The 26,799-nt window shown below is 41.9% G+C and overlaps 2 protein-coding genes across 7 annotated transcripts in view; one reads left to right on the top strand and one right to left on the bottom strand.

The window, feature by feature from the left end:
- Positions 1 to 23,101, top strand: part of MLLT10 (myeloid/lymphoid or mixed-lineage leukemia; translocated to, 10) — a 122,159-nt gene extending 99,058 nt beyond the window's left edge. For 5 of the 6 annotated variants that reach the window (XM_025148381.3, XM_046938250.1, XM_046938252.1 and 2 more), the window contains 9 exons: positions 3,271 to 3,388; positions 4,724 to 4,796; positions 9,104 to 9,258; positions 11,193 to 11,381; positions 11,787 to 11,875; positions 12,001 to 12,362; positions 18,202 to 18,304; positions 19,045 to 19,257; positions 21,439 to 23,101. In XM_025148381.3, coding sequence (XP_025004149.2) covers positions 3,271 to 3,388; positions 4,724 to 4,796; positions 9,104 to 9,258; positions 11,193 to 11,381; positions 11,787 to 11,875; positions 12,001 to 12,362; positions 18,202 to 18,304; positions 19,045 to 19,257; positions 21,439 to 21,507 — 1,371 coding nt within the window. In that variant the 3' untranslated portion in view covers positions 21,508 to 23,101. The remainder of the gene's footprint in view (positions 1 to 3,270; positions 3,389 to 4,723; positions 4,797 to 9,103; positions 9,259 to 11,192; positions 11,382 to 11,786; positions 11,876 to 12,000; positions 12,363 to 18,201; positions 18,305 to 19,044; positions 19,258 to 21,438) is intronic. The other variant, XM_025148380.3, reaches the window with a different exon arrangement.
- A 2,884-nt stretch (positions 23,102 to 25,985) lies between these two features.
- DNAJC1 (DnaJ heat shock protein family (Hsp40) member C1) overlaps positions 25,986 to 26,799 on the bottom strand; it is a 92,991-nt gene continuing 92,177 nt past the window's right edge. The window contains exon 12 of the mRNA XM_015282022.4: positions 25,986 to 26,200. Within this exon, the coding sequence (XP_015137508.2) occupies positions 26,132 to 26,200 (69 nt within the window). The 3' untranslated portion in view covers positions 25,986 to 26,131. The remainder of the gene's footprint in view (positions 26,201 to 26,799) is intronic.

Raw genomic sequence — 26,799 nt, 5'->3', positions numbered from 1 at the left:
ACCCTCTAAGACTTCCCTACGCTGGAGGAGGTGTTTGTAAGCATCAATCAAGGATCAGTCATTTGCTCTTATTGGAATGGGGCACTCTGTGAATTACAGTGTATCTTCTTTCTGTGCTGCTCTGCTGCTTATTGCTTTACTGATTTATTGAACGTGCTATAAATGAAAGTAGTGTATTATATACCTCTAGATGGGCTTAAATCCTTCTGCTAAAACCTTCATAAGGAAAATTTGCAGCCTTTTCAAAATAGATGCTTAGCGGTCTCTTTATTAGTTCGTACATTTTGATCGTGTGTTGTGTTGACTGAATCAGTTGAAACAAAGAATGCTGTGGCTTTAGAAGTTCTGGATTTTAGAGCACGTTTCAGTGCTGTGATCTTAATGTGTATTGACAGGATGATTGCGCATTTTTAATAAATGCTTGCTACAGCTTGTTTCGGCTGTGAGTGAAACACGGAGCTCCTATTTCACCTTTAAATAATGTAGTACCCCTCCACTTCCTCTACTTTCCTGTCAGATGAAGTCGTCACATACATAATACAGCTTCACAAATCATTATTCTTGTCATTTTACATTGCCATTTAAAAAAACATTTTGAACATCTTTTAAATTTACCTCCAGCTCACTCGAACGTTTCTGTTAATGCGACTTTTCCTTTGAAGAGCTGCACAGGATATGTGATGTCACTGACAGAACTCTGTAGTTCTGACTTGTTGTGGGACACCTTTGCTATTATTTTAAAGGTATAAACAGGGGTTAAGTTTAGGGTGAACCACCACTTGTGAAAAAATCAACTTAGATATTGTTTGAATCATGCCAAGTCTTTTGATCTGCTATATCAGCTCACTTGGCAAACATTGTTTAATTCCTTTGATGTCTTCTGTTTTGTGATGTGATGGTTACTCAACAGGCTTTAGCAATGCCTTTCAGGGTACTTAGATACTTTTTAGAATGTTCTTAAAGCTTTTGGGGCATGTTTCTGTCAAATAAACGTCCATTCTCCGTGCTGATTATAGCTGCCCTGCCGTTATAAATTAATATATGGTTGCTATCGTACAGCGTTAAGCAGTCTGGTGGTGAGTTACACAGAATGAGGGTAAATGCTGCTGCTTCTGTGTCAGTTCTCACTGTAATTACGAGAAATCTTTTACGGAAATATCCCAATGCTGAGCACAAATAACACGTATTTATAGTATAAAAACTAACAGATAACATTAGAATTTATAATCTCAACCCATTGGTTTCCATGAAGAAGAGTACACAGATTTTTAATTTGCTAGTCTTGTCTCTTAGATATGGAAACAAGTAACGTTGTATCTTACAATGTGCTGTTCTGTAAAGTTTCCTCAGTGAAAGAATCAGAGTATTTTTGTTCTTTCGGAGAGGAAAGCAATGGAAGTTTGCTGATGAAGGATAGCAGTCAACTGGGAGTCTCGCTATAGGAATTTGTTAAGGGAAATAGCAGGAGTTGCTCACTATTGCCTTCTTCAGCAGTTCAGTGTCACAGTCCCACCATGTACTGTATTTCTGGAAGACGTTATATCAGTAGGTGGAAGCGCCTGCTTTACTTAGCACTAATTCAGATTAATTCTACTGGAGACACGCAGTTGTGCAAATACAGAAATAAAAGCCAGATTTGAAGTGAAACTGCAGTTCTGTGTCTAGCTGTTTTGCACATACCTTTGAAACACGAAGTGAAAAAACCCTCATTGTAAGTAATTACTTGTGGCTTTCTCTAACTTTGGGACAGTAGAAGAATGCAAGTATCAGGCACAGTTTCTCACCAGTATATAGTAAATAAAGCATCATTGAAAACAGTTGTGTGAATTCATAAAAGTCCATTCATCAAGTTTAATATGTTGGCTGAAAGCCAAAACTTAATGGTAGTGTGTGATTCTTTCCAGAGACATAGTTTATACTCTGTAATATTTTGCTGTAATAACCAGTATGTTTCCCTCGTCTCTTGTGTGCAGTTATACATGTCAAAATGTCCCACAAATTGAGTTCCTTACTGATCACCTTTTTTTTTTTTTTTTTTTGCATTTTCTGAAAAAAGTTTCCTTTTAAGGGTCCTTTACGTTTTCTTAAAGGGTTCATTCTAAAACTTGTGGTTGCACGCGTTGTATAATCTGTGATTTTGTTGGGCTCTGAATATTGCAGCCTTTTGTTTGTTCGGAAGCAGTCCTTTTGTCAGGTGGGGAAATGCCTTTTTAATAAGCAGCAGCGCCTTTTTTCTTTGATTGGTTGTCTCTGAAACTCAGCATTTGACACAAATCTTTTCTTCGAAAGGGAAAAAAGCATAAGCAGCCAAGGAGGAAGGTATTTTTATTGCATTGGATTATGCAAGATTTTGGCCAGCCTCCTTAGCTTCATCTGTTTAAGGGTTCATTTTCGCTTGTTTGGCACAAGTCCCAGCAGAGACCTTCAGAATTGTGGTTAGCAACATGAATGAACACAAACTTTGGGAGCTCTTCAATAAGTAGAGCTGGCCAACTGCCAAAAATACAGTTCCTTATATGGGGTCAGGGCAAAGCTGTGATTCGTTGAGCCCCCTATTGTATAGAAAACATACTTGTAATGGCTGTTTGCGTTCTTTAAAATAAAAACAAAACAAAACAAAAAAACACCAGGCTTCCAAGTCTATCAAAATAGGAAGTAACAAAATAGTGTGCAGGTTTTACTAATGACGGAGCAGAGCAAAGGAAATATGGCTCCGTGTAGTTAAACTATAGAGCTGAAAGTTGGACCTTTTGACCTCCACAGCCGGCTTGTGATGTAAGGAACCCAAGCATTTGTGAGACATCTGTTGTCTACCTGCCCTTATTTTGTAAATGGTTTAATAAGATTAAATAATTAGGAGGATAACCACATGGTCGCCATGCTACTAAGTCCTAGCGTTGAGTGCATGCTTTGGGACTGCAAGGTCTCTCCATCCTCTTCCGTGTCTGTTATTTTAAAGTGCAGTTTAGGCATTTTCAATATTTGCTACGGTACATCTTTTATCAGAGTTTTTTTAATTAGTGTATCTATAAAGAGCTTACTTCAATACTTGGTGCATTTTAAAAGTACTGCAATTCTGTTTCTGTGCATATGAGCAGAAAATATTTTTCCTGTTAAATGCGCTCATCTTTGTTTTAAAAGGAATTCAACTTCAACAGACAGGCACCCAATAAAACAAATGGTTGTGCACCATGCAGACTTCTTTCAAGTATATTTAATAGTTCTCTTCACTTTTAAAGAAGTATTCAATTCTTATTTGGTTTCTTGCAGGCAAACACCCTACCTGGATCATCTCTCAGTCTGCCTCCATCCCATATGTATGGCAATAGGCTGAATCCAAATTCAGCAATGGCAGCACTTATAGCTCAGTCTGACAACAGCCAAGCAGGTAAGCTACCCGGTGGTGGTGAAAACACTGACACTTCACAAACTGAAGAAACTCGAGTATTTGTAAGAAGATCGTAAGGTTTTATTCTTGAACTCCGCTCAGCATTTGGTTATTAAGAGTCTGTTTAAAGTTGTTAGGCGTTGCGAGTAAAGTCTTGGTAGGTCAGAACAGCTTTTTTTTTTTTTTTTTTCCCCAACTTTCTGAAATGTAAATGTTTAAGCAGAGCCATCAGCAGGCAGGAATGCAACAATGTCTCCTGTGACTTCGGTGATTGATGTGTTCAGTTCTTAGCTCTTTGCAATGAGAGCAACACAGCTCTGGGTTTTGTCGTGAATAGTTTAAACCTCGATTTGCATAATTCATGAAATTGCATTACATACAACTTGGTGTGAAAGAGATCCCGTTAGAGAACTTCTACAGCATTCAGTAATCTTGTGAATATTTACCAATTGACATTTTTGTAACATTCGGGCTCCTCTCCGGTTTTAATGAGCCACTGGATTTGCTTTGTTTCATTCCATCCTAGGGATTTGTTGACATGTCGTAGTAGTCATGCCTGTTTGGGGGAAGGGAATGAGTTTAGCAGTTTACCAAGAATGGATCAGTCATGTCTTTGCCCTCCAAGAGGTCGGGGGTCACTTGACTCAGAATAGGGGGAGGGCAACCTTGAAGGGGGCAGATAGGGTTATTTTATTGAGAGGCCATAGGGAAAATAACCCTTTTGAGTCCTTCCAAGCAAAATGTTTTCGTATATTTAATGAGGCCTTTTTTGTTTGTTTTACTACGTTTTTAGCGAGGGACTTTCCTATGCTTCAGCTTATAAATAGGAATTTGTGAATTAGACGCTTCCATAAAGTTTTCAGTAAATTTGCAGAGCAGCACGTGCTTGTTAGATGGTAGCGGTAAGTTTAGCACGTTTCCTATTTTACGAGTTGTTTTGGGATGCAAAGTGTTAAAAAAAATACAGAGCATCAGGATTTGCTGTGATAAGCATACAGATTAGCTGTCCACAGCTGTGATTCATTACTTTCACCGTAGAAATTAAAAGTGGCTGAGGGGAGGGTACTGCAAATGCAAACCACGCTTCTGTGCTGTAAAACTGAAAGGAATGAAAGAAGTGAACATAATCCATGGCCTGGTACAGCCTCAGAAATGTGTAAGGACAACACCTTACATGCTACAGTTCAGCAATCTTAAACTAGTTACGGCTTCGCTCTTCAGTTGAAACTGCGGAGGGAAGTTAAGATTTAAGATATTTTTAAGATATCTGCGTCAGCTTCAAAACTCTTATCTAAGAAGAGTCGATTTATCAGCTGTGAAATATTTACACTGCAGATCAAGATGTGGGAGATAACGGCCGCAGCCTTGCTGGCAGAGGAGGCTCGCCCAGAGGAAGTCTCTCGCCACGGTAAGCGGCATTTACTTTGCAGAGTGCAGGCAGAGGAAATGCTGTAAGGTCTGGAAACCTCACTGCCTTTTTGCTTGTAATATGTAAGTGTTTTAAAAGCCTGTGTGTATAAATATAGTGGAAATGTACATAAAAAATGGCTAACGTGAACAAATAGCTAAAAATGGTCTGTAATTCACTCATATATGAGCAAAATTAGGTTTATGAATGAAGGACTTGTGAAATGGAGGCCGGCTTTAAAGGGATTTATTTATCATCGAAGGCATGCATACTAATTACCTGCTGAGTTTTGTTACCATCGTTATATTTTTATTTGTATCGCAAAGGGCCCCAAACCCCACAGTCTCGCAGAGACAAAGAGCACAGTGAGAAGGCTTGGAGAAATTAACTGCTGGTGCAGATGCTGAAACAAATTCCCCTCAGCACTACAGATAGGCAGTAATGCTCTGTCGGGGGAGAGCGCCTTTTTTGTTCTGCTGCAGTTCACCTCTGCTACAAAGGGCTGATGTAAGCATTCTGCTGTTGGAAGTGTAGCAAGTTACTTTGGTTTGAAATATTGACTGTTAAATTTCAGAATTGTGTTTTTAATAACACCAGTGATACTTTCGATTTTTTCTTAATTGAATCTTTTTGTTGTTTAAAGGGCTTTGTTTTCCATTCTGGATCCCATATTGATTACTCGATATAGCGATATCATCAGATTATTATTCTTATTATATTGACTGAGAGACTGAACATAGGAATTTCATCTTGGAAGGAATTTCAGAATAGCTCAAAAATGGTAGTTACAAAGATATAGCATTGTAACAGTTTTGTTACGGCGTGTGTTTATTGCACTAACTTATTATATATATCACCAAATGAGGTAATTCAATGTGCGTGTCTTTCTGATGGTCTTCTGTTATTTTCCTTAATTAATCAAAAGGCTTCTTGTTGCATAGAACGAGAATATCCATTGTAATACTTAACTAGTATCACTTAGTCGTGACCTGGCTTTTACATTTTCAAATATGTGTTACTCCTAAAACAATAAATAGAGAATTTATGAATTAGATTAGACAGTGTTCTCTCACAGATACGTGTATTTATATTACCATGTAAATATTTACATAAATAAGGACCATGCCTATATATATGCTTAGAAGTAAGTTAGTTTTTTGCAGAGGGAAATGCTCAGCAATTAGGAAATTCCTGAATGTCCATATTATGTAATCAGTGCTGCACGTGTGGTAGTTCCGAGTTGCAGTGCTTGCTTAGGTTTGCAAAAGCCTGGTCATCCTATGGGCTGAGTTGTGTTCAGGCTGGCTCTGGATAGATTATTTTGGAAACCGAACTTCTTAAACATGTTTTTAACGTGTATTTACAGCACTTTAACAGAGTGTATACCCAGTATGTGTCTGTGTAGTCCCGTACTTACTACGTGATCAGATTTCAGCTGATTTTCATGAGAATGGCAAAGGAGAGCTGCTTCATTCAAAAGCCCTCTGGGTCCCAAATTCCCGATCTGCCTGTCAATAAGTGCAAAAAATCGCTTCTGTAATTCTGAAATGGAAAGATTCAAGAGATCAACTTGAAATGTCTTGTGTTAAAAAAGAAGTTCAGTGGGCAGCACCTTTCAGTGCTGCTCTGCAGTGCATTTCTGGCTGTGCAATACGTCCAGTGCTCAGCGATCTGGTGCTGTTGTAAACAGTGTGCCGATACTTCTGAGATGTTTAGGTAATTCCCCTCTGTCCTGAGCTAAGTAAATAGCTCTGGTTACTTAAAGTATGATTTACTGGGGGGGGGAGCTGACTTCAAAAATCTTTTTAATGTTTAAATCTTTTTAATGTTACTTACATTATGTATTAAGGTGTTTTTTTTTCTGTGAGTTCTGACTCTCCCCTTAAGCTTATGAGATTTAAAAATCACATGCTTTTGGAAAAGAAATATGATTTGTAAACAGTAGTTTAAAATAAAAACACTTGCAGGAATAGTTGTTTGCTGTTGATGACAGCAGATTGCAGCTCTCCGAGATGTGTGTGATGCGTGAGCTGTACGGTCCTTTCAGAAAGGACCCTTTGCATCGTTATTTCTTTGTCCCCCCACTGTAATTACTGATAGATATTTAAGCTTTCACATTTAAAATTATGCTATCTGTAGTATATGGAAATATATGTGACATAGAAGTGTATTTGGTGTGGGGGAGCTGTTTCCGTTTTGCAAAGGAAGAGCTGCTTTTCCCAAGGTAGCACTTACACTTTTTTTACCCAACACTTACCTTTGATTTAAAAAGGTGCTTTGCAGTATCTGCATTGGTGTCCGTTTGTATGTGTAAGTGCAGTTCAGTTGCATTACTTACAGTTAATAGTGTAAGAGAACGAACAAGTATACTACAAGCATAACTATTAGTTGTGAAAGTAAGCAAGATGAGAAAATGAAAGCAAGACGGGATTGCCGTCTCAGTGGCAGCATCAAAGCAGGGCTTACAGTGCTCTTGCAGTCCTATAGGAAACTGTGATCAAATACTACATAGAATAAAGATTCAGATGTAGCACGCAGAAACCATACCATGCCAAAGGGATGGAGTAGAGGATCAGTTGGAAGAGGATGGGTTGGCTCGCGTTGAGGTAGAGAAATCTGCATGTGTATTTCTTTCCATCTCTGCGGCCCTGCAGGGAAGGACTGCAGCACTGTGTGTTTGTGTGTTGCTTTATTTCCGAGTTGATGAAGTTGATGGGGAAACCATCCTAAGCCCAACGAGCCTTTTGTTGTTCATCTACAATTCAAATGGAGTAATCTGTTAGGGCAGTGTTATGTGCTTTTAAAATGCATCGGGAAGTGCTTGGGATGCCTGTGTGTGTTTTTTGTTTGTTTGTTTGATGTAAATCAGCTGTGTGTAGAGTGCAGTGCATCTGTTTAGAATGTTTCTGCTGAAATCTTTATTACTTGAGCACCTCTTGCAAACATCTAGCTTTAAGGCTGGTTTGTTTTTTTTACTTTGTCTCTGTGCTGAACTGTTGACCGCTGTTGGGTTGTCATCTCTTGTCAAAAAGCACTACCAGGGTTACCCATTCACCAGACTTCTTTAAACGAGTGTTATTCTTTCATCCTGTATGCAAAGGAGGAATTATTTATAAATACCTACAGAGCTCTTAAGTCACCTACTTAAAACCTTTTCTCATAAAAATCACTTTGCTCTGCTGCCTACAGAATGCTTGCCAGTCATTAGGTAGCTAATGTGCTGTGACCACTGCTTATTGCACTGGTCATAATTAACACACCGATTTCCTGAGCTCTGTACGTTGTCCTGTACTGGCACTATGGCGGTCTTGTTGGTAAGTTTGCATCATGTAGAGCAGTACAGCTGTGATCCTGTGATGGGGCCAGTATTTATTGATACGGCTTATATTATATGAATGTGTAATGGCTTGAATCTCGACTCATGCCAGTTGCTTTAAAAAAAATCCAAACCAAGCAACCAACTTTTGGTGTTGGCCCTGTATGAGAAATGGAGCTACGCATACGTGAGGCTGGAATTCTGAGAAATACACTGCGCATCTGGTTTTGCTCACAGGTTAGAGTTTGCCCCATCCAATGAGAAAGGAGCCTGCTCGTAGGTCCTGAGGGCTCCCCAGCTTTAATAGCGGCTGTATGCTGAATATTTCATTTTCTCCTGAACGAGAAAAGACATGTGGCAAAGGGATTATTCCTTAAAATATGTGTGATTGTGAGCGGAGGGGGGGAAAGTACATTAAGTGTGCACAGGACAGGCAGGAGGCAACTTTAACTTCCATCGTGCTCCTTGTGAAATAATGTCTTCATGTAAAAAAACAGAACAAAAGTGTTTTTATGCGGTTCTTTTTAGAACAGTTCAGGCAGTGGATTTATATACGACCTTTGCATGTATAAGTGCTGTTACTGTGCTGATTTTAATAAATGGTTTTTATTTTCCTAATTTTCTCTAAAGGTTTGAATTTTTCTTTAAGTCTTGGTGATCTGTATAGCCACATGTAATGGTGCCTCTAGGGAGGGGTGTATTGTGTAATTTAGAGCAATGTGGTTCTTCCGTTCGATGCTTCTTAGTCTCTATGCAAGAAGTAGTTGTTTTCCCAGTATAAATTCTCATGCTGTGAAATATTACATTGTTTTTTGATGAACTCTTGGCAGTCAGTACCAGGAGTTCATAGTGTTGTGATGAATTAGCTTGGTCTTAAAAGTGTAAGATACACAGGTGCTAAGGGTTGATACAAGGTAAAAAACAAAACAAAACAGGTTTTTGCTAATGCATTTCCTTCAATCACTTTCTTAAATTGCAATATTTTCAACAGATCCCCTGTAAGCAGCTTGCAGGTCCGCTATGACCAATCAGGAAACAACTGTGGGGACAGTTTGCCCCCGGTAGCAGCCAGCATAGAACAGCTGCTGGAGAGGCAATGGAGCGAAGGACAACAGTTCTTACTGGAACAAGGCACCCCCAGTGACAGTAAGTACTCCCGTTCTGTCCGGGACAGTCTGTTACCTGTGTTATCCATAGCTGCCACACAGTCATTGTCCAAGAATCTTACAAAGACTTATTTTCTGTTAGGAACAGAAATATAAACGTAGTGTTGAATTACAGTGTAGGTGTTAGCCTGACAGTGGATTATAAGAGAGTTCTGTCTTTACATTTTTACGAATGGGGAGATGGTGTCAGGCCAGAGGAAGTGCCTTGTAGATCCAGCTGGTCGGCTGTGGAGTTTGAAAACATCCTGCACTCTTAGATCCACTGCTGCAAACGTGCAGAGCTCTTGCAGACTATGCATTAGTAAAGCACAGTTTGTTTCACATAATGTGATCCACACTGGTAATTTTTTTTATTATTAGATTTTAAGAAACTGCCATTTCTGTTGCTGTTTTTAAAAGATACATTTACACATGGTGGGCAGGTGTCCTGCTGCGCTTTGTGGCTTTGTGTTTTGTGTCTCTCAGGAAGTTCTCCAAGTAAACAAATTGCTTTTTCCAGTTACATGTAGTAGCTTGGAATAGTCTCAGAGTGAATAGCGAAGTGCAGAAGGGATGAGTAGATCACTTGGATCTCTATATTCCAGAAACTGTGAATATATTTAAAAAAAAAATTAATTAATTCCTGTTGGGTTTTTTTTGTGTTATGTTTTATTGAATGTGTTATTCTTCTTGTTGGTAGTGCAAAGTGGTATCTAGTTGGTATTTTTATGAATGGTATCCTGACAAAAATGCTAATTGTGAGGAAATTCATGCAGGGATAATCCTTTAAACATGATAGCTGGAGGACAGGTTTAGCTAAGTCTTATTGCATCTCATTTGGGCTCACTGAGGGTTCCTTTGTATGTTCTTGAAGAGGAGGGATAAAAGCTAAATCCTTGGGAAATGACCAGATGTGCCTATACCAGTAGACTTATGTCTGTAGTAGGCCCAGAGGTCATGTTAAACAAATACAATTTAGAATTAAAAAAAAAAAAAATAAATGGTTATCCTTGTGCCTTTACAGTCATACTCCAGTGCTAGTTGGGAAATCCACATTCTGAAACAAAATCAGAGTTTGAGCAAAGTGAGCTTGCTGAAATATCATGTTAGTAAGGAAGATGATGCCCTTTATCTGGTGGGGAAAAAAAAAATGAAGAAAAAAAGAAGGGGGAAAAAAAAAAGGGGGTGGTGACTGGAGTGCTCACACAGTGCTCCCTGCTGGGTGATTTGTAGATCGCCACTCAAAGCAAATGGGAGAGTGCTTCCAGCAAGGTGGGTCGTGGTAGCTTAACAGTGGGTGAAATCTTGACATTGTTAGTCTAAGTTCGGGTATCATTGTACAGCAGATTAAAATAAAATCTCCATTTTCACAAACCTGTGCTTATTTTTACATAGTTGTAGCTGCTTGGTTGTATCGTTAGTTGAATGCGTATTTTCCAAATCTTTCCTGTTTTGATGGCATTTAATATTTTAATACGACACCTGAAATAGAATTTTCCCAATTAGGCTCTTATAGTACTGGTACTATAGTCCATAGTACTGGTTTTGTATTCTGGTTTTGGAGCACAGTTGTCGTGTACTTGTGTTTACTCAATGTCAGCCCCAGTGCTGAGACTTCACGTGTAGTAAGGCAGGGTGTAGATACAGCACGCCGTTACTCTCTCATGCTACATACTTTTTTCCAGACTTCAAATTGCACAAAATTGGTCCAATTAAAGTCAAATTTATCATCATCTCTCATGATGATCATCTCTCATTGATAATGTTGCTTTTATTTTCACGTACAGCTCTATTTGCTACTCCTATTTTGTGATATATACATTAGCGTTTCTCATTTTCTAAACTTCAGGGATATGTTGTGTCACCACGAGTGACTTTACTGAAAGAAGAAAATCTTCGTGGTCATGAAAGATAACATCCATGTTTTTATCTTAGTTTTAGGAATGCTTAAATCATTGCACCAACTTCAGGTTGAAAACAGGAGGTTGGAAGAGCAGATCAAGAATCTGACTGCAAAAAAGGAACGGCTTCAGCTTCTCAATGCACAGCTTTCGGTGCCCTTTCCAACACTGACTTCAAATCCCAGCCCTTCTCATCAAGTACATGCCTTTCCTGTGCAAGCAGGTAAGTGGAGTATGGAAGTGTGGAAGCGATTAGGATGATTTATACGAAATAATGGCACATGCCATTGATGGAAGGTATTATGAGAATAGAAAAAGTACTTCTTGATGTGGGGATTAAAAAATATCTCGGATGTTTAAAATCAATTGGAAAACATGTATAAGTTACTTGTTTCAGCACAGTTTTTTTCTTTTTGTTTTTCAGACTGAAGTAGTCTGAAGCACATCTGCTTGAATCTATTGATTCACCAATCATGTAGTTAATGTTTTACCGTTCAGCAGTGATTCTGAGGTTGACTCTACATTTTTTTGTGTCTGCCTCTGGCATTATTTTGAAATAATTATTCTGAATCTCTTTACATGCTACAGAAATTTAATCGCTGTATGTTTTTTGCAATAATTGCATTAGCACCTAGCACGGATTCCTTGAACAGCAGTAAAAGCCCTCATCTGGGAAACAGTTTTTTACCGGACAATTCTCTTCCCGTGTTAAATCAGGTAATACTTATTTCTTTCTTCTAAACTTCAACTTATTACAAGTTAACTCATCGTAGTCCTCCTATTTTGCTGCGATGTGAAATTTTAAGCAGCTGAGAGGGTTTTGCTGTTTGTTTTTACACCAGGAGATAACCTCCAGCGGACAAAGCACCAGCAGTTCATCAGCTCTTTCCACTCCACCACCTGCTGGGCAGAGTCCAGCTCAGCAAGGCTCAGGAGTCACGGGAGTTCAACAGGTCAATGGTGTGACAGTGGGGGCACTAGCTAGTGGTATGCAGACTGTAACCTCCACCATTCCTGCAGTGCCTGGTGTGGGTGGAATAATTGGAGCGCTGCCAGCCAGCCAGCTGGCAATCAATGGAATTGTAGGGGCTTTAAATGGGGTAATTCAGACCCCAGCAACAATATCACAGAACCCTTCTCCTCTCACTCATGCAACCGTGCCACCCAATGCAACGCATCCTCTGCCAACTACATTAAACAACAGGTAAGAATTTGCTGATTTATCTTTTTCTTGATAGTGTCTCCTGTTCTTCAGTTTAGCTTTATTTTTTTACTGTCTCTGTAAAAGAAAGGTACGTTTTCTTCTTCAGCCTGCAGTTGTCAAACTGATTTATGAAAGAAAGTAAGCAGAAAGGCGAAGCATGAATAGTCACGTTAAAGATGTTTTCTGTTTAGCTTTTGTGAATCATCGTTATGTCCTTTTCTTTCTGTTTTTTTAATAGTCACGTTCTAAAACAAATGCAATTATGCAAATGTGTTTCAGATCTATTTTTAGTTCAGAAAACAATATTCTTTGTCTTGCCAGTTCGTCTTCCAGGATTCAAGTAGCACTTGGAAAGCTACCGTTTGTTGCAGTTGTGGGGGGTGGAGGGGAGGGAGAAGGGGATTAGTATACGGTCTTGTAGTTAGTGAGGGAATAGGCACAACGAACCATGCATGCAGCTGCATGGGGTTTTTGGTTTTTGGTCTCTGTCTCCAAATTAGTTTTTTCAAGTCATTTTCTTAAAGATTTTTAAATGTGTAAAAAGGTCTGTGTCTGAGTATTCGTGACAACTCTTCTGCTAAAAGCAGACAAAACTGCTGCTTGAGATGCAAGGTAAATGGGTAACAAAAAGAGAGAGCTGCTTTCCAGGAAGGCTGTGGGCTGCTTGGTCTGGAAGTGTTTTGGGGTAGAGCAGAGCCAGGGATAACTGATTCATGGAACTCCTGATAACTCCTGCTTCCCTTCCCCCCATCCCTTGCACTGCCTTTGCTTAGGAAGGAGAAATACGTCTATCTGTAGAAAAAATGCCTGCAAATAGGGAGTGAATGACTTGTCTTTGAGTTTATTTTTGGAGGTCATGTTGGATTACCCCCCAAAAAAGGGAACGTGAAGGGAACGTGATTGGAACGGTGTAAGGGATTCCTGCTTCTGTAGCTTCTTTTTCTGGTTTCTTTCCTCACTGTTCCTTCGGCAGTTTGTGAATGTTCTTGTACAGTGTTGCTGCCTGCTGTTGCTTCAGTAGGCTTGTAAAACCTGATCCTTCTGTGTGTATTTATGTGCTACGGTATTTTTACTGAGGTGATTGTGGGTTGGTTTGTTTTTTTTTTTAGTTTACGTTGTATACGAGCATAGCATTTTGTAGATGAAACAGCAGGCATTGCCTTAAAGAGAAGGTATTTTCTTTTTATTTTTTTTCTCTCTCTTGTGTATCAGAGATCTTGGAAGAACACAGGAATTTTCATTTACCTTCCCCAGAAGTGTGAGGACTCCCTTGTAGTGAGAAAGTCCCTGCGAAGTCAGTAGTACTGACAAGTTGTATCATGCTTTCCACTTGCAGGTAGTGCCAGGACACACTGGTCATGCTGGTGTTGTCTCATATGCTTTTTGTTAATACAAAGATAATTTATTTCATTCGATAGTGCAGAAGTTATTGTGTCTCTCTTACATCCACCATAAGAGTTGTCCCCATTGAGCACGTATGTATCCTCAGCATCACTGCTCCGGTTCAGCAAGGTGCTGCAGCTGGGTCCTGTTGGTCAGCTCTCACCCCAACTTCTGTCATAGTCTGGAATATTCCCGTGATTCCTTATTCTTGCTGCAACAAGTTTGTGTTGTGTAGTTCTGTCAGTGTTTCCATGCCTCCGTTTCTCTTGTCAGCATTTTGATTTCTGTGTTTCTCCTCTAACATGATCTGTCTGTGTTGCTCCCTTATTAATTTTACTGCAGTTTTTACACAGCTCTCTGCTTTTTTTTGCTGGGCCGCTATTTGTGAGGTGTTGCTGTAATGACCTCCCATTTTCTATGAGTTTTCACTATTTCTGCTTTTGTATATGGTGGAAAAAAGTTGAGGCCAAGCAAGCACCAAGGCTTGGTAGGGCTAGAATGATTTCAGTAGCGATACCTGCAGTCCTTGTTCCTGTCCCTTCAGCTATACATTTGACAACATTCTTGAAAAAATGTGAAAAAAGAACCTTTTTATTTTTTAAACTAAAACTAAGACATGAGGGGATTCTGGGATGGCTTTGGATGAATTAAAAATGGATTAAAAAATATCTATCAGCATTTTCCATTGGCTGAGGTCACTGTGAAATGACATGGGACAGCATTTGTTCCTCCTACCCTGGAGGCCGGCGCTGTTTCAGTGGCAGGGAGAGCTGACTGTTGGTCAGTGCTAAATTCCTCTCTGTATCACTGCTCTTTGAACTGCGTGAGTGGGAGGGGTAAACTGTCAAAGGCACAGGCAGGCCTGAAGGGCTGCTGCCATGCTGTTTGCAGCTCTTTGAGTGTGGTTGGATGCTGTGGTGGCAAACAGTATCGGAGCTGGTTTAAGTCACTGCTCCCAAGGTGATGGAAACTGAGAACTCAATCCAACTTTCTAACTTTTTTTTGTATTGTTCTATAATTAAAAGACCTCCCAGATGTTCCTGTGCATTGCTACTTATGGTGACTTTCCCAGCTTCAGAAATCTGCTCAGTTTTATGTGAGAAACTATACGTATTGTTCTTACTCACACGAGCTCTCTGTTAACTGTGGGACATGGGGAAGTGAGAAAGCACTGATTTACATGCTGCTGTTTGAGAAAGTTTCAAATTGTAGGTAAAAACCTACGTTCATTCAGTAGAGAAAAATACTCAGCCTTTCTCTGGGGGGAAATAGCTTAATGGAGATTGCATGCTACCAGGAGATTAAGTGATTTGAGGAAGAAGATAGGGCTGTTTCTTGACATGCTAGCGATCTGAGAAGGCTGGAGGACAGTGAGTTTCAGACTGATCACAGACCTTTCAGCGAGGAGCAAGAGAAGCAAAATTTACGTTCCAGACTGATCTGCTTCGGAGAAAGGTCTGTGGTGAAATGCAGTGAGCTGCCTCTTCCAGGATGCTCAGGAGCCACACAGTTGTGTCTTCTGCAGTGAGGTTTTGTATCTGGATGTGTCCCAGCTGCTGCTTGTGGGTAGAGCAGGAAGGGAAGGCAGAATGGAGGAAGGATGGCAGCAGCTGGGAAAAAAGAAGTGCTAAGGTAAAACAGAAAGGGAAAAAAAATGATTTTTTTTTAACAGTGGGGGAAAAAAAAACCCAGCAGAGAAGACTTATTCTAGTATAGGAAAAGTGAGGTAAAAAGAGGAAAATAATGATCATAGTAGCCAAGCTGAAGATAGTTATTTTTTTGCTGCTGTTACAAACATTTTTGCTACAGTTGAATTTAAAACTGAGTGAAATGATTTCCAATAATTGATGTTGCCATTTGGAAGACAAACACATGTGGGGGAAAACAGTCGTGCCTTATTCCTGTTAGATGGTGTGCTTTCTTTTTGCTGTCGCAGCCAGGAGGGAAATCTGAGTTTCCCTGGAGAGGTGAAAATAATCTAATAAGCATAGCTTGAATTACTGGGAAATAAATAGAGCACCAAATGGTCTCCACCATTATGTCACCTTAAATCCCTGGCGTGTCTGCACCTTGAACGTTGTGTACACTTCTGATTGTACAGCTTCTTGAAAGGATACAGAACGTCTGTGGAGCTGAGGTTAATTGGAGGCAGAAGGATCTACAGAGCACCCAAGATCAGGAGAACAGACTCCTTGGCTTGGGGAGAAGATCATTGCAGGAGACCTTGAGAACTTGGAGAGAGTAACGAATGTTGCGATGGTGACTGCTGGAAATGTCGTGCAGTCCAGTGTTTCCCACAGCTCTGAGGTCATCCAGTGAAACATGAAGCAAAGTTGATTTGTCACCTGCCCTGTTCCAGCAATAGGGAAGGCTATGTAACTGCTCTTTCCATTTTGGCTTGTTAGCTCCAAGTAAAAGGCAGAAACGTCAAGGAGCAGGGCTGCAGTGTGCTAGCTGCTGTGGAGAGTCAAGACAGAAAGTGTGCCCTGAAGACTTAGTCACAGTAACCTAATTGTGCAGATTCATGGCTGATTTAATTTCTTACTGCTGATCACAACCAGCAATCCTCTTGTCCTGTTGGTCATCCTGCACACAGCTTCATGCTGGTACCAGTGCTTGTGCATTCACACAGTAACCTCCTCCACGGTAACGGATGATCTTGCAGTGCATTTTGTGTTCCCTTAGGTTTCAGCTTGATACCCATGAGATTCAGCTCATTGTGCAAGAGCCAGGGCAAGGGGAGGGGACCACAACATAGAGCTGAAAGGGAAATACTTAGCCTTTCAGCAGCAGGATAAGCTTAGGAAGATCAGCTTAAACTGATCACAAAACTGCACCTCAGTAATTTGATGGGTGTTTTAACCTAGTAAAAACTAATGCTGGTACCAGAAGAATAAGTCCAACTGTCTCCCTGGTTGTCTGTTCCAAAACCACCGTCATGCTGCTGGTCCCACAGTGAACTGGCACAGCTGCAGAAACCCTTTACTTCCAGAGCAGTTGTCAGCCGGATCAGTTCCCTACCTGATTTCCTGCAGAGCTGCAAAAAGTCTTATAGGAGCAGAGGGAGGAATGGGAGCTATGTCACAGCCAGGTGCAGAGGCTGCCAGCTTCATTCCAAGGCAGCATCAGTTGATGCACTTCAGTGCTGAATGTGCTTGCTAAATTACAGACAAGGTGTAGGGAACAGTGATAGATTTGAATACAGTAAGAAATGAGAATTAAAAAGAAACCTGGACAAAGTAAATCTTAGCATCTGTGCCTTTAAAAACAAACAAGTGTATGTGCACACACACAGCTTTATTGACTATTCTGTGGGTACCTAATAATGTTTTCAAAGAGGTTTGGAAGGTGATGAATTTGATTAGTGTAGGTTCATATGAGGATGCACTGGAGCCTGAGTGGAAGAGAGACAGCTTACAGTACTACTGAAACGTGTATACATCCTAAGGCAATCCTGTAGAGCCTGTGGCTTTGGAACAAGTGTTTGGCAGTTCTGCACCAGCATGGGATGGACAGCTCCATACTGGCACTGGTTGGCTGTGGTTGTTTTCACCGCAGTTTAGGAGGTTACCGTGGCCAGCTGCCTGCTCTGCCTCCCTCTGCAGCACAGCAGCAACAGCAGACTGAAGGAGATGCCTTCTGTGTCAGGCTGCCATTGGCAGTTTCTGTCCTCTGCCATTGTGGAGGCATTACCTTTGGTAAGGGGCAAAGTGCTGTGTGCTCCAGCGTGCTCAGAGCGGTCGGCTCAGCTCGTTTGTTGAAGTTGTACTCGGCAAAATGTTGTCTGAGAATACCACACAATAGCCAGCACTTAATGATTTGAGTACTAATCAAATTGATGATATGGCTTGCTACGTGGTAGACAGCATGTTTAGAAAAAGTAGAAGATTGCATTAGAAGAGGCGGATTGAGAAGCAGCTTGAGGGATTTGAATTTGATGAGAGTAGGTCAAAGAACTGGGATAGGAGAAAGGGCTTTGCTCTGGTATGACAGATGTGAGCCTGGCAATCGTTCCTTCAGCTGGGAAACAAATACCAGTTTTAGTGACAGACGTACAACTTCTGGTAACAGGTATGGAAGTACTAAAGGCTGGCAAGAGCTGGCATAGGAAGGCTGTGTTCCAGCTGATTTGAAAAATGGTAGTTAGCATCCAGGTTTAAAATAATATGCAGATAGTGGTGCTAGGGCTGCCTACACCTACTGAGCTGCCTGACTTACAGGTGAGGTGTTGCTGTTGCTCAAAATGAATGAGAAGGTGCATTAACTAGATTGATGGTGTCTGAGTACGTATCAGAAATGCAAATAATCAGGATTTAATACTGGACATTATGGAGTCAAAATGCTAAATAGGAACTGTCTATTTGTGTAAAGATTTTCTTTGTTTCAATGGAATGCTGAAGTGAAAAGTTCCCATACTTTCACATAAACTGCAGTATCACCCTGTCATACCCTGCAGTGCCTCAGGACTGGGATTACTTCCTGACCAACAGAGACAACTTCTACTCCATCAACAGCACCAGCAATTCCAGCAATTACTAAGTACTCAGCAACTCACATCGGTAAGTTTTCCAGTTAGTTATAACTTATTCTTCTTGTATAGCCTAAGGCATGAATAGATTCCCTACCCAAAACAAATATTAGGAATGTGTTTAACGTGGTATTACAGCTTTTGAGAATTTTCAGTTGTTTCAGCCTTTAGGATGGCAGTCACACTGGATTGCAGAATGCTGCTGGGCTCCATGTATTGCTGTCAGAATTGTTCCCTGATCCCTTCAGTCCCATTTTGCCCCTTGTGGGCCTGGTGCCCTGCATCCCTCAGTGTTAGCTGTGGGCAGTGGGGTCTGAGACCATACGTTGGTTCTAACAATGTGCAAAGTGGAAACTCTGCCACTGCTGGGACCCCAGTGTGAAACATTTTGGGAATCACCGTGAGCTGTCTTTGCTCCTCCCTTCAGTATTGACGCATGTTGTAGATAACTGGTTTTACCATTTGTGTTGCCAGTTGTGCAGTGTTAGTTCTGGTTTAATATTCTTCTCAGATATGTTTCTTTTGATAGGGACTTGCTGAAGCCAGCAGGCTCAGCCGAACTTCTGCTCAGCTACTGATGTCAGGAAGTTTTATAGACGCTTTCTTCCCTTTCCTCCAGTCTTGTGGAACTTCGTTAGTGTAAACTAAATCAGCTGGGATTAGTTTAAGGGTTGCGCTGATGGAGGATTTGGATAAGCAAGAACCCAACAAGAAGCTATTACTCAGTAACTCACTCTTGATTCCGCCCCTCCCCCCATCTTATTCCTCAAGGAACAACATCAGGCCCTTCTGTATCAGCTAGTACAGCAGCACCATCACCACCAACACCACCATCAGTCTGAAGTACAGCAACTGCAGATTACTGGAGGAGCACAGATACCCATAAACAACTTACTTTCAGGCACGCAGGCATCACCACTTAATGCAGCTTCTACCAACCCGTTCCTGACAATTCATGGAGATAATGCAGCTCAGAAGGTGACAGTAAGTATATTTCTCACCTCGTTTGCAGTGAAGTATCTCCATAACATAACTAAGTGATGGGAGGCAGATTCTGTGTACTTTTCACATCTCAAGGATGTGGATTTTTTAATTATTTTTTTTATTTTTACATTTAATTTTTCCAAAGCTTTGAGCTGCAGTTAATGAGCTTCAGAACTCATCCTGCAGGTGACTAACATCCTGTAGTCACATCTAGATGCTTTGTTGCATGCTCCTGCTTCCCTGGATTAGGACTCCAGTCCAGTGACTCCTGCTTTCCTCTTGTAACACCGTAGTCCAGTCCTCAACCCTCCTCCTTCCCCAGCTTTGCATGTCATTGCATTGGTCCTTCCTCTTACCACTTGAAGAACTTTCCCTCACCGGGCTGCAGGGGTTGGTTGACAACTTGAGAGATGAGGAGTGCATTGCTGGGACAGTGAAATATGTATTTGGAGAATGGTTATGTGTGTCTTGGGTCTCGCGTGGGAAAGTGAGTCTGTATGCTGGGAGACTGAACAAGTCCTCCTTCGCTCGTTACAGTAATAAAACCTTTCCTGGACAGATAAAAAGGCAGGACATTTTTTCCAGCGAAGATGTTCCATTTTCTTCAACTTTGCCCTGTAACCTCCATCCCCAAGAGATGAATTCTTTCTTTATTACTCTTCAAGGAGTGAAAGAATAGACTTCATTCTCTCAGGGTCATGCAATTAAGATAAGAGAGGATGAAGGGAAGGAGCATATGGAACTTGTAAAATCAAAAGAGGAGTAGAACAGGAAGACAGAGTTCCAGTATTTCTTGGAGGACTCATGAAGTGGCAGCAGTAGTGAGAAAAAGGAAGTTTGTCTGCAACAGCAGGTGGGAAGAGTTTGGGGCCGCATTGGCTGCCCCCTCTGCTCCCCACTCACGGAGCCTGAGAATACCTTGGGGCACCATGGGCAGCTGGGCATCAGATGGTACTCCCCCAGAAAGGAGGAGAGAGACAAAAGATGATGAATTTTCAAGGTGGTTTTCCTAAAAACAGCTCCCTTCTGTTCAGAAATGGGGGGGCCTTTGCTTTTATTAAGTTATGTGGGTGTCGTTATTGTTGCTTTCCAGCCTGGTCCTTCACTGTGATGTTGCAAACCATACCGAAACCCACAGTATCTGGTAAGGCCATCTTCTTCCCTGGTCACCAGGTGAAGGAGCAGAAGGGCTGTATCACAGGGATTTGCTCAATGCATTGGCTCCTTTTAGAAATGTAAGAGTTGGTTCTTTTTTACAAAAATTAGTAGTGAGTGAGGTTGAGACCCTCCATTTGCTTTGCATCAGAGCAAACCATTTTATGTGACGTGTTTGCTTTGAATGGTTTGAAATGGCTCTTGCTGGCTCTGGGGATGGTGACCAGACAGCAGGCATTTTACCAGTGTGCTGTTAGTTATATTTTTTGTTCTTCTAACAGTGAGCTGTAAACAATTCAAGGAAATCTGAGAACATCTTCCAAATGAAACCCTTAGAAACACATGCATGTATTTTTTGAAATTGCTTTTTTTTTTAAAGGTTAGATTTGAGAGAGATTCCATTTGATTGCTGAACTGTTTTAATCCAAGAAGAATTTAAAGCAAACTCTCTGTTTGCAGAAAGTTTGGATGTTTGAACCTCATTTCAAATAGGAAGAGGTTTTTCAAATGTTTCTGAGTGCTCAGAGGATGAAGTGAGGCTTTTGCTCAGTCGAGTTCAGCATTCATAGGAAATGTCTTTCTCAGAATTTATGAAAGAAACTCAGCTGTGGCAGGGACAGAATGGAAGCAGCATTCCTATGCTGTTGGGAAAGGATAGATTTTAACCCTCTGTAGTGGATAGCAAAGCTCACCTCCTGTTTTTCTTGACCATCATGGGGACCCAAGGGCAGAGCAATAGCCAGGAACAGAAAGTCCTGTTGGAAATGAGAGCACAAGCCAAGCTTGAGCATTGCAGCGTGAGCTCAATGTGAGTTCTGCAAGTGTAGTACAGCTCCTGTAATTATTCTTTCCCGTTTCTTACTCCATGTTACGTAATTACTCTTTACAGTGCAGAAGTAACCAACTTACTGTTCAGATAGCTGCATTCAATGTACCTCATGTGCTTTGCGTATCGTGTTATTTCATCTGCTTTATTTGCAGCTTGGTTTTACTTAGCTCTGTATTTTATAATCTGATTTTTAGAAGTATTTTCTCTTACACAGAGGCTCAATGATAAAACTGGACCAGTTGCATCAGAGAAGAGTTGACATTTGAGTGACACTTGAGAACTGCACGTCCTGCTGTGATAGCACTTCATCTGCCTGCAAACTGCAGTTTTCCTCTCTGCAGATATGAAGAAATGCAACAAGGAACTCCTACTGCACAGCAAGAGGTTAATAATTTTCATGAGGATATTTTTGGTAGGCTTTGATTTGCTTTCTTGTTGCACTAAAATTTTTCATGTTTCAGACTGTGAAGTAGATAGAACTCTGCGAACCACAGTTCTGTTGTCAGTACAATGGTAGTGAGTACAAGTTAAACCACAGTAAAACGTACACTTGACTTTGCAGTACTAATGTTAAAACGTAGAGGCGAGAGAACTGCCTGCAGGCACACATTACCTTGATTTCGGAGCAGGAGGGTTTCTTTGTTCTGTTTTGTTAATTAAAAAGCTCAACAGAAGCCCAAACGTAGCGTCTCATCTCTGCTGCAGTTGCAATCTGTCCTTCAGACTGAGCTGGCAGTGGCAGTCTGGATTTGCTGTTTGTTGTTTCCTTCTTCTGCACACACACACACACACACACACACACACACACACACACACATTCAGAAATCTGACTCTATTCTGAACTTCTATTCCTTTAAATTCCTGTTGTTATATAGTGGGAGTTTTTCCTGAGTAAGAATTACAGTACGGGATCCAAAGTTAATCCATTTTGGTGTAGGTTTTAGAGTGCTGAGGTTTTTAAAGGAACTGGTTTGGTTCCAGAAACAAAGTTTTCTTACCAGATGAGAAGGCCGCACTGGAAGAATTAGGTGTAGTGTTTGGCCTGAACCAAGTGCCTGTTGCTACCTCCGCTTCGTTGGAATGGCTGCCAACAGCTGATGATGCACTAGACGTGTCCTTGTGAGCAGCAGGAAGGGTCGGTGTTGCACCAGCAGCCTTGTCGTTCTGCCTTTACTCCAAGTGTTTCTACCACTGTAGAGAGCTCAGGCAGATCGTTACCTGGGTCGCTTTTCGCTAATAAACTACCAAAAAGGGAGCGAGGATTTCCCACTGGAGTCTATCAGTGGTTGAATCGGGTGGGCTCGCGTTCAATGGTGGCTGATGTGATGGCGTGACTGACTCTATGCAGCGTGGTGTTAAATTGGGGTGATGACCACTAATCAGTGCTACGGTGGGAATTATTAGGGGAAGAGACCCAGCTGTATTTGACCTCCACTGTGTACTTATTTGGAAGAACATGTTAATTCTGCAATATGTTTCTTAGTTGAACATTGCACAGTTCTTACCTCATTTCTGTAAATAAAGTTTTGTGAATCTGTTTTGTATTGTGAAGAATTCATAAGAAAACATTGATATTTTGATTTGTAATATTTCTAATTAGTAGATTTAATTGAAGAAGTAAAAATAATTTATTTTTATATGTTCCGGGGAATTTTTTAAAGCTGTCACAGATCCCTTTTGTAGATATTTACTAAAGTCGCACCGGTGGTTTATTTTACCCTCTCGCCCCACTGGTGAATATTCTGTAACAATTTGTACAAAAGGTAAGATGGAAATGTGCTGTTATTTTGACTAGATGTAAAATTCCAAGTGTATGAAAAGATATGTACAAAGCTTTTGTTAATAAACTTTAATAATGTTTATAGTTGCACACTGCCTGCGTGACTGTGGGTTTTGCAGAGAAACACTGCCGCCACGGCCGCAGTTGCACACGGCTGCTGCAGCTCCATGCAGCAACTCTGCAAAGAAGTTCCTCAGTTTCTGCTTTGAGGAGCCGCAGTGCTTCCTGGGCACCGTATCTCCTTGCGGTGCTGCGCTCCTCTCTGCTGGCAGACCTTTCTCTTTCATGCTGCAGAGAGCAGCTGCTGTGAAACTGCACAAGGGGTGAGAGGTGAGCTGCTGCACCGCTGCCCCACACCCACGCTGAGAGCTCGGTGCGCCTGTGCTGAGATGATCGAGGTCTTTGGTCATATTTTTCTACAAAATGAGCTCCTTCTTCCCTGGAATTTTGCGTGCCGTCCATGCAGGTGTTGGTGAACACAGCAGGGGCTGCACTGAAGCTCCTTACTGTTGTTTGCTCCTGGCGGCTCAGGCGCAGGGCCCAAACTGAGACAGCAGCTGCAGCTGTGGGCTGCTGCTGTAGGCTGTGCCATTCGTGTGCCACCTCTGCTCGAGTTCTGAGGAGCAAACACTCCTGTTTTCAAATGCAGAAAAATGAAGTCCTAAAAGAAGGCTGATAAATGAACAAGCTCAGAATTAATGAAACATCTTTCGGGCACAGCTGGGTCACCACTAACCCTTGCCCAGCTCCGTGTGTCTTTAGCCACTGAGCCTTCTAGGAAAGCTTCCCTTATTGCCAGTTGTTGTCTGTGACTGACAGACAACACAGCAGAGGCTGAGGAACACTGACTAAGCCAGTGCTCAGCTCTAGAACCAGGCACCATTGGCCCCCCTCTGGGAGGGGCGCTGCCCTTGTGCTCCTGTTGGGTCAGTATTAAGGGGGAGTCATGGCATGTAAACTCTGGGTTTATACTTCTTAGTGCCTGAGGAAGGGGAGAACAGCCCAAGATGCTCCCAGGTGCTCACAGGGAATCCTGAGCATCCCTTCTACTGCTGTTGTGGAAGTGAACATTAAGTACTCGTTGCTTTATGGATCTAACTTGAATCTAAAAATCTTATGGTGTGGATAAGTATCAGCCCCGTAGTGTCTTCCCTGCATGTTCCTCTTCTAGAGGGACATGGGCAAGAGGGAGGTGTCCCTGCCTGTAGCAGGGAGATGGAACCAGATCATCTGAAAGGTCATTCTATGATTCTTCAAGAGGGCCCGCCTGATCTCTGCCATCTGTTTCCTGGAGGCAGAGTAGCATGAAAACAACAAAGGTGGAGTGAGGTTGCCAAATTCAGGGCAGTCTTAACTTCTCAATGTGTCAGGTTGGTGTCACAAGGCCAAGATGGTGGTGGATGTTGTACAGTGCTCAGATTCCTGATGGACAGAAAATCAACAGCAGGAAAGTAATGAGAAGGACGGTTATGACATTAAACAAAACTCTGATTTGCTCATCTTTATAGGAGACCACATCAAAGCCAAGTTCACATGAAGGCCAGATGCAGTCAAAAACCAACCTTGTTTCAATGACTTTGCAGATGCTGACATCAAAGGTACCGCTCTTTGGCAGCAGTTCAATAGGACCCATTCCCCATGCAGCATTACGAGAGCAGACCGTGGGGCAGTACGTTCTCCTGCCTGCAGGACCAACGCACGTCCCTTCCCCAGCCAGCTTGCCACTACTTCTGCACCTCCATAAGCCCGTGCTGTGGGCATGCTGTGCTCCTGGCCTGATGGCCACAGGCCGTCCATCACCTCTATCCAGGAATGGCCAGCGCTGTGTTTCAGCATTCCCGCTCAGAGCAGTGCCACAAATGCTGTGCCTCTGTTGTTTCAGAGATTCAACCTGACAGGTGTGACACAATGGGATGGCCCAGCTGCCCCTCCTTAAGGATGCGCCTTCACATAGTGTTTGTCAGGCACACTGCTTGAAGTACCCGGGTAAGAATGGGCTAACCAACAAAAATGTTTCTTACCCATAAGAGCTGTGTACTTCCTCGATGTGACCCTCCCCCTGCAGAAGCTCCGGGGCTCCGAGAAGCTGAAGGTGTTGGGCACACAGTGTAACGCAGGCAAGTCTCACACAGAGCTTCTATGTGGGTTTTAAAGAGTTCCACTACTAAAAGCATCGAACTCCTCCCAAGTCCATACTCTTTTCACTGCTATTTATTGTTACATTCCACTCTTTCCTTACAGCCTAAGGTTAATTTCCATCTGTGACCAAAAAACACTCCACATGGTAAAGAACAAATGCAGAACACTGTCATCTTTCCTCAGTGCTTCTCCCTTACGGTTTTAGGGAAATGGGATCGAATGTGGTGAGACGCCCATCTGTCAGCAGCAGCACAAGGGGCAAACTGTTAGCAGGAATAGCATCAGCACGAAGGGTGGGACCCGAGGGAGGATTTCTGGCCATCAAGCTCCAAGTCCTGAGTTCAGATGTGCTCTTCCGATTGTTCATTTTAATTTTAACCCTGGCTTAAATCAGAACCAGGGTGGTAAATAATTCTGTAAAGAACCCTTAACGTTTTCTGCAAAATGCTATAATCAGTGTTCTGATTTACTGATAGGTTTACAGCCCATTAAGTACCCATCATCCCCCTATGTAAAGGTGAGCATCATTTTTTCAAAGTTATGAAAAACAATATAGCAAATAATGAGCGGTAATTCTCAGTGCCTGTGCTTCAAATGGGAAATCAAACCATACTGAATGCAGCAGATGTAAAACCCAAATGATGAAGAATCTTTACGTTTCCTTACATTCTGTATCCACCCTGGCTGCAGCCGCAGCAGTTGAGTATGCAGGCAGTGGGGTGGGTTACCTGAACGCCCACTCCTGTTTAAGTCGTCAGCACCTCTCCACGTAAACAGCTCCTACACAGATGTACACCTCCACTCTTCAACACACAAAACAGTTGGTAAGATGACAAAAGGTTTATTGATAATTTCTTTGACTAAGGCACATGACGTATAGAAATACCGAGGTACAAAAATGCAGTTTCCTGCACATGAGTTTTACAACCCCATTTTGACAAAGATGATGTAAATTCTTCTGCTCAGAGCACTCAGCTTTTGGCCATTTTTTTCTTTTGTACCAGTTCAACAAGCAGCCTGTATCTTGCTATGCACTCCTCCTAAAAGGGAAACAAACATTAATTTGATAAACTGGAAGAAAAGAAAACCAGAGCGTGGCACTTTTATAATGCAGGTAAAACTGAAAGCAATACCAAAGTTCCTCATGCAGTGAATTTCGGAAGGATAATCTACGTCTGTGAAAAGTGGATGAGAAAAATGAACTTTTGATGGACGTTTCTTACTGGGTCATTTCTCTCTTCCAAGAGCACACCACACCAAGAAAACCCTTGCCTGCTATTTCTACACAACGCCTGTAAATGCAGCCGTTAAGCAGTTGCATTGTATGAGCCCTTCCAGAACCGTTCCTCAGGTGTGAGCCGCACTGCAGGCACTTTGCCCTATTAAAGGTGAGTTTCTGCAGTGATCTCCAGCAGCACCGGCTGCCATCCCGCACTGAGGCACAGCTTCAGAGCCACAGACCGCCTGCAGCCCCTGCCCACACCTCCCACTTCCTCATGCTGTTTTTAGCACAAGTCAAAGAAGGATTTTCTGCAGCCACAATGACTGAGCAAACAGCAGAGCGAGCACAGCTCGGGCGGAGTCCAGCACAACTCTATCAATGACAGTGAATCCTATTTTAAAATCCTACACTTGCAAA

This window comes from Gallus gallus, chromosome 2 (genome assembly GCF_016699485.2).
Source record: "Gallus gallus isolate bGalGal1 chromosome 2, bGalGal1.mat.broiler.GRCg7b, whole genome shotgun sequence".
In the NCBI taxonomy this organism is placed as follows: domain Eukaryota; kingdom Metazoa; phylum Chordata; class Aves; order Galliformes; family Phasianidae; genus Gallus; species Gallus gallus.
The sequence above is the reverse complement of the archived record's forward strand: the minus strand, read 5'-3'. Positions and strand labels throughout refer to the sequence as shown.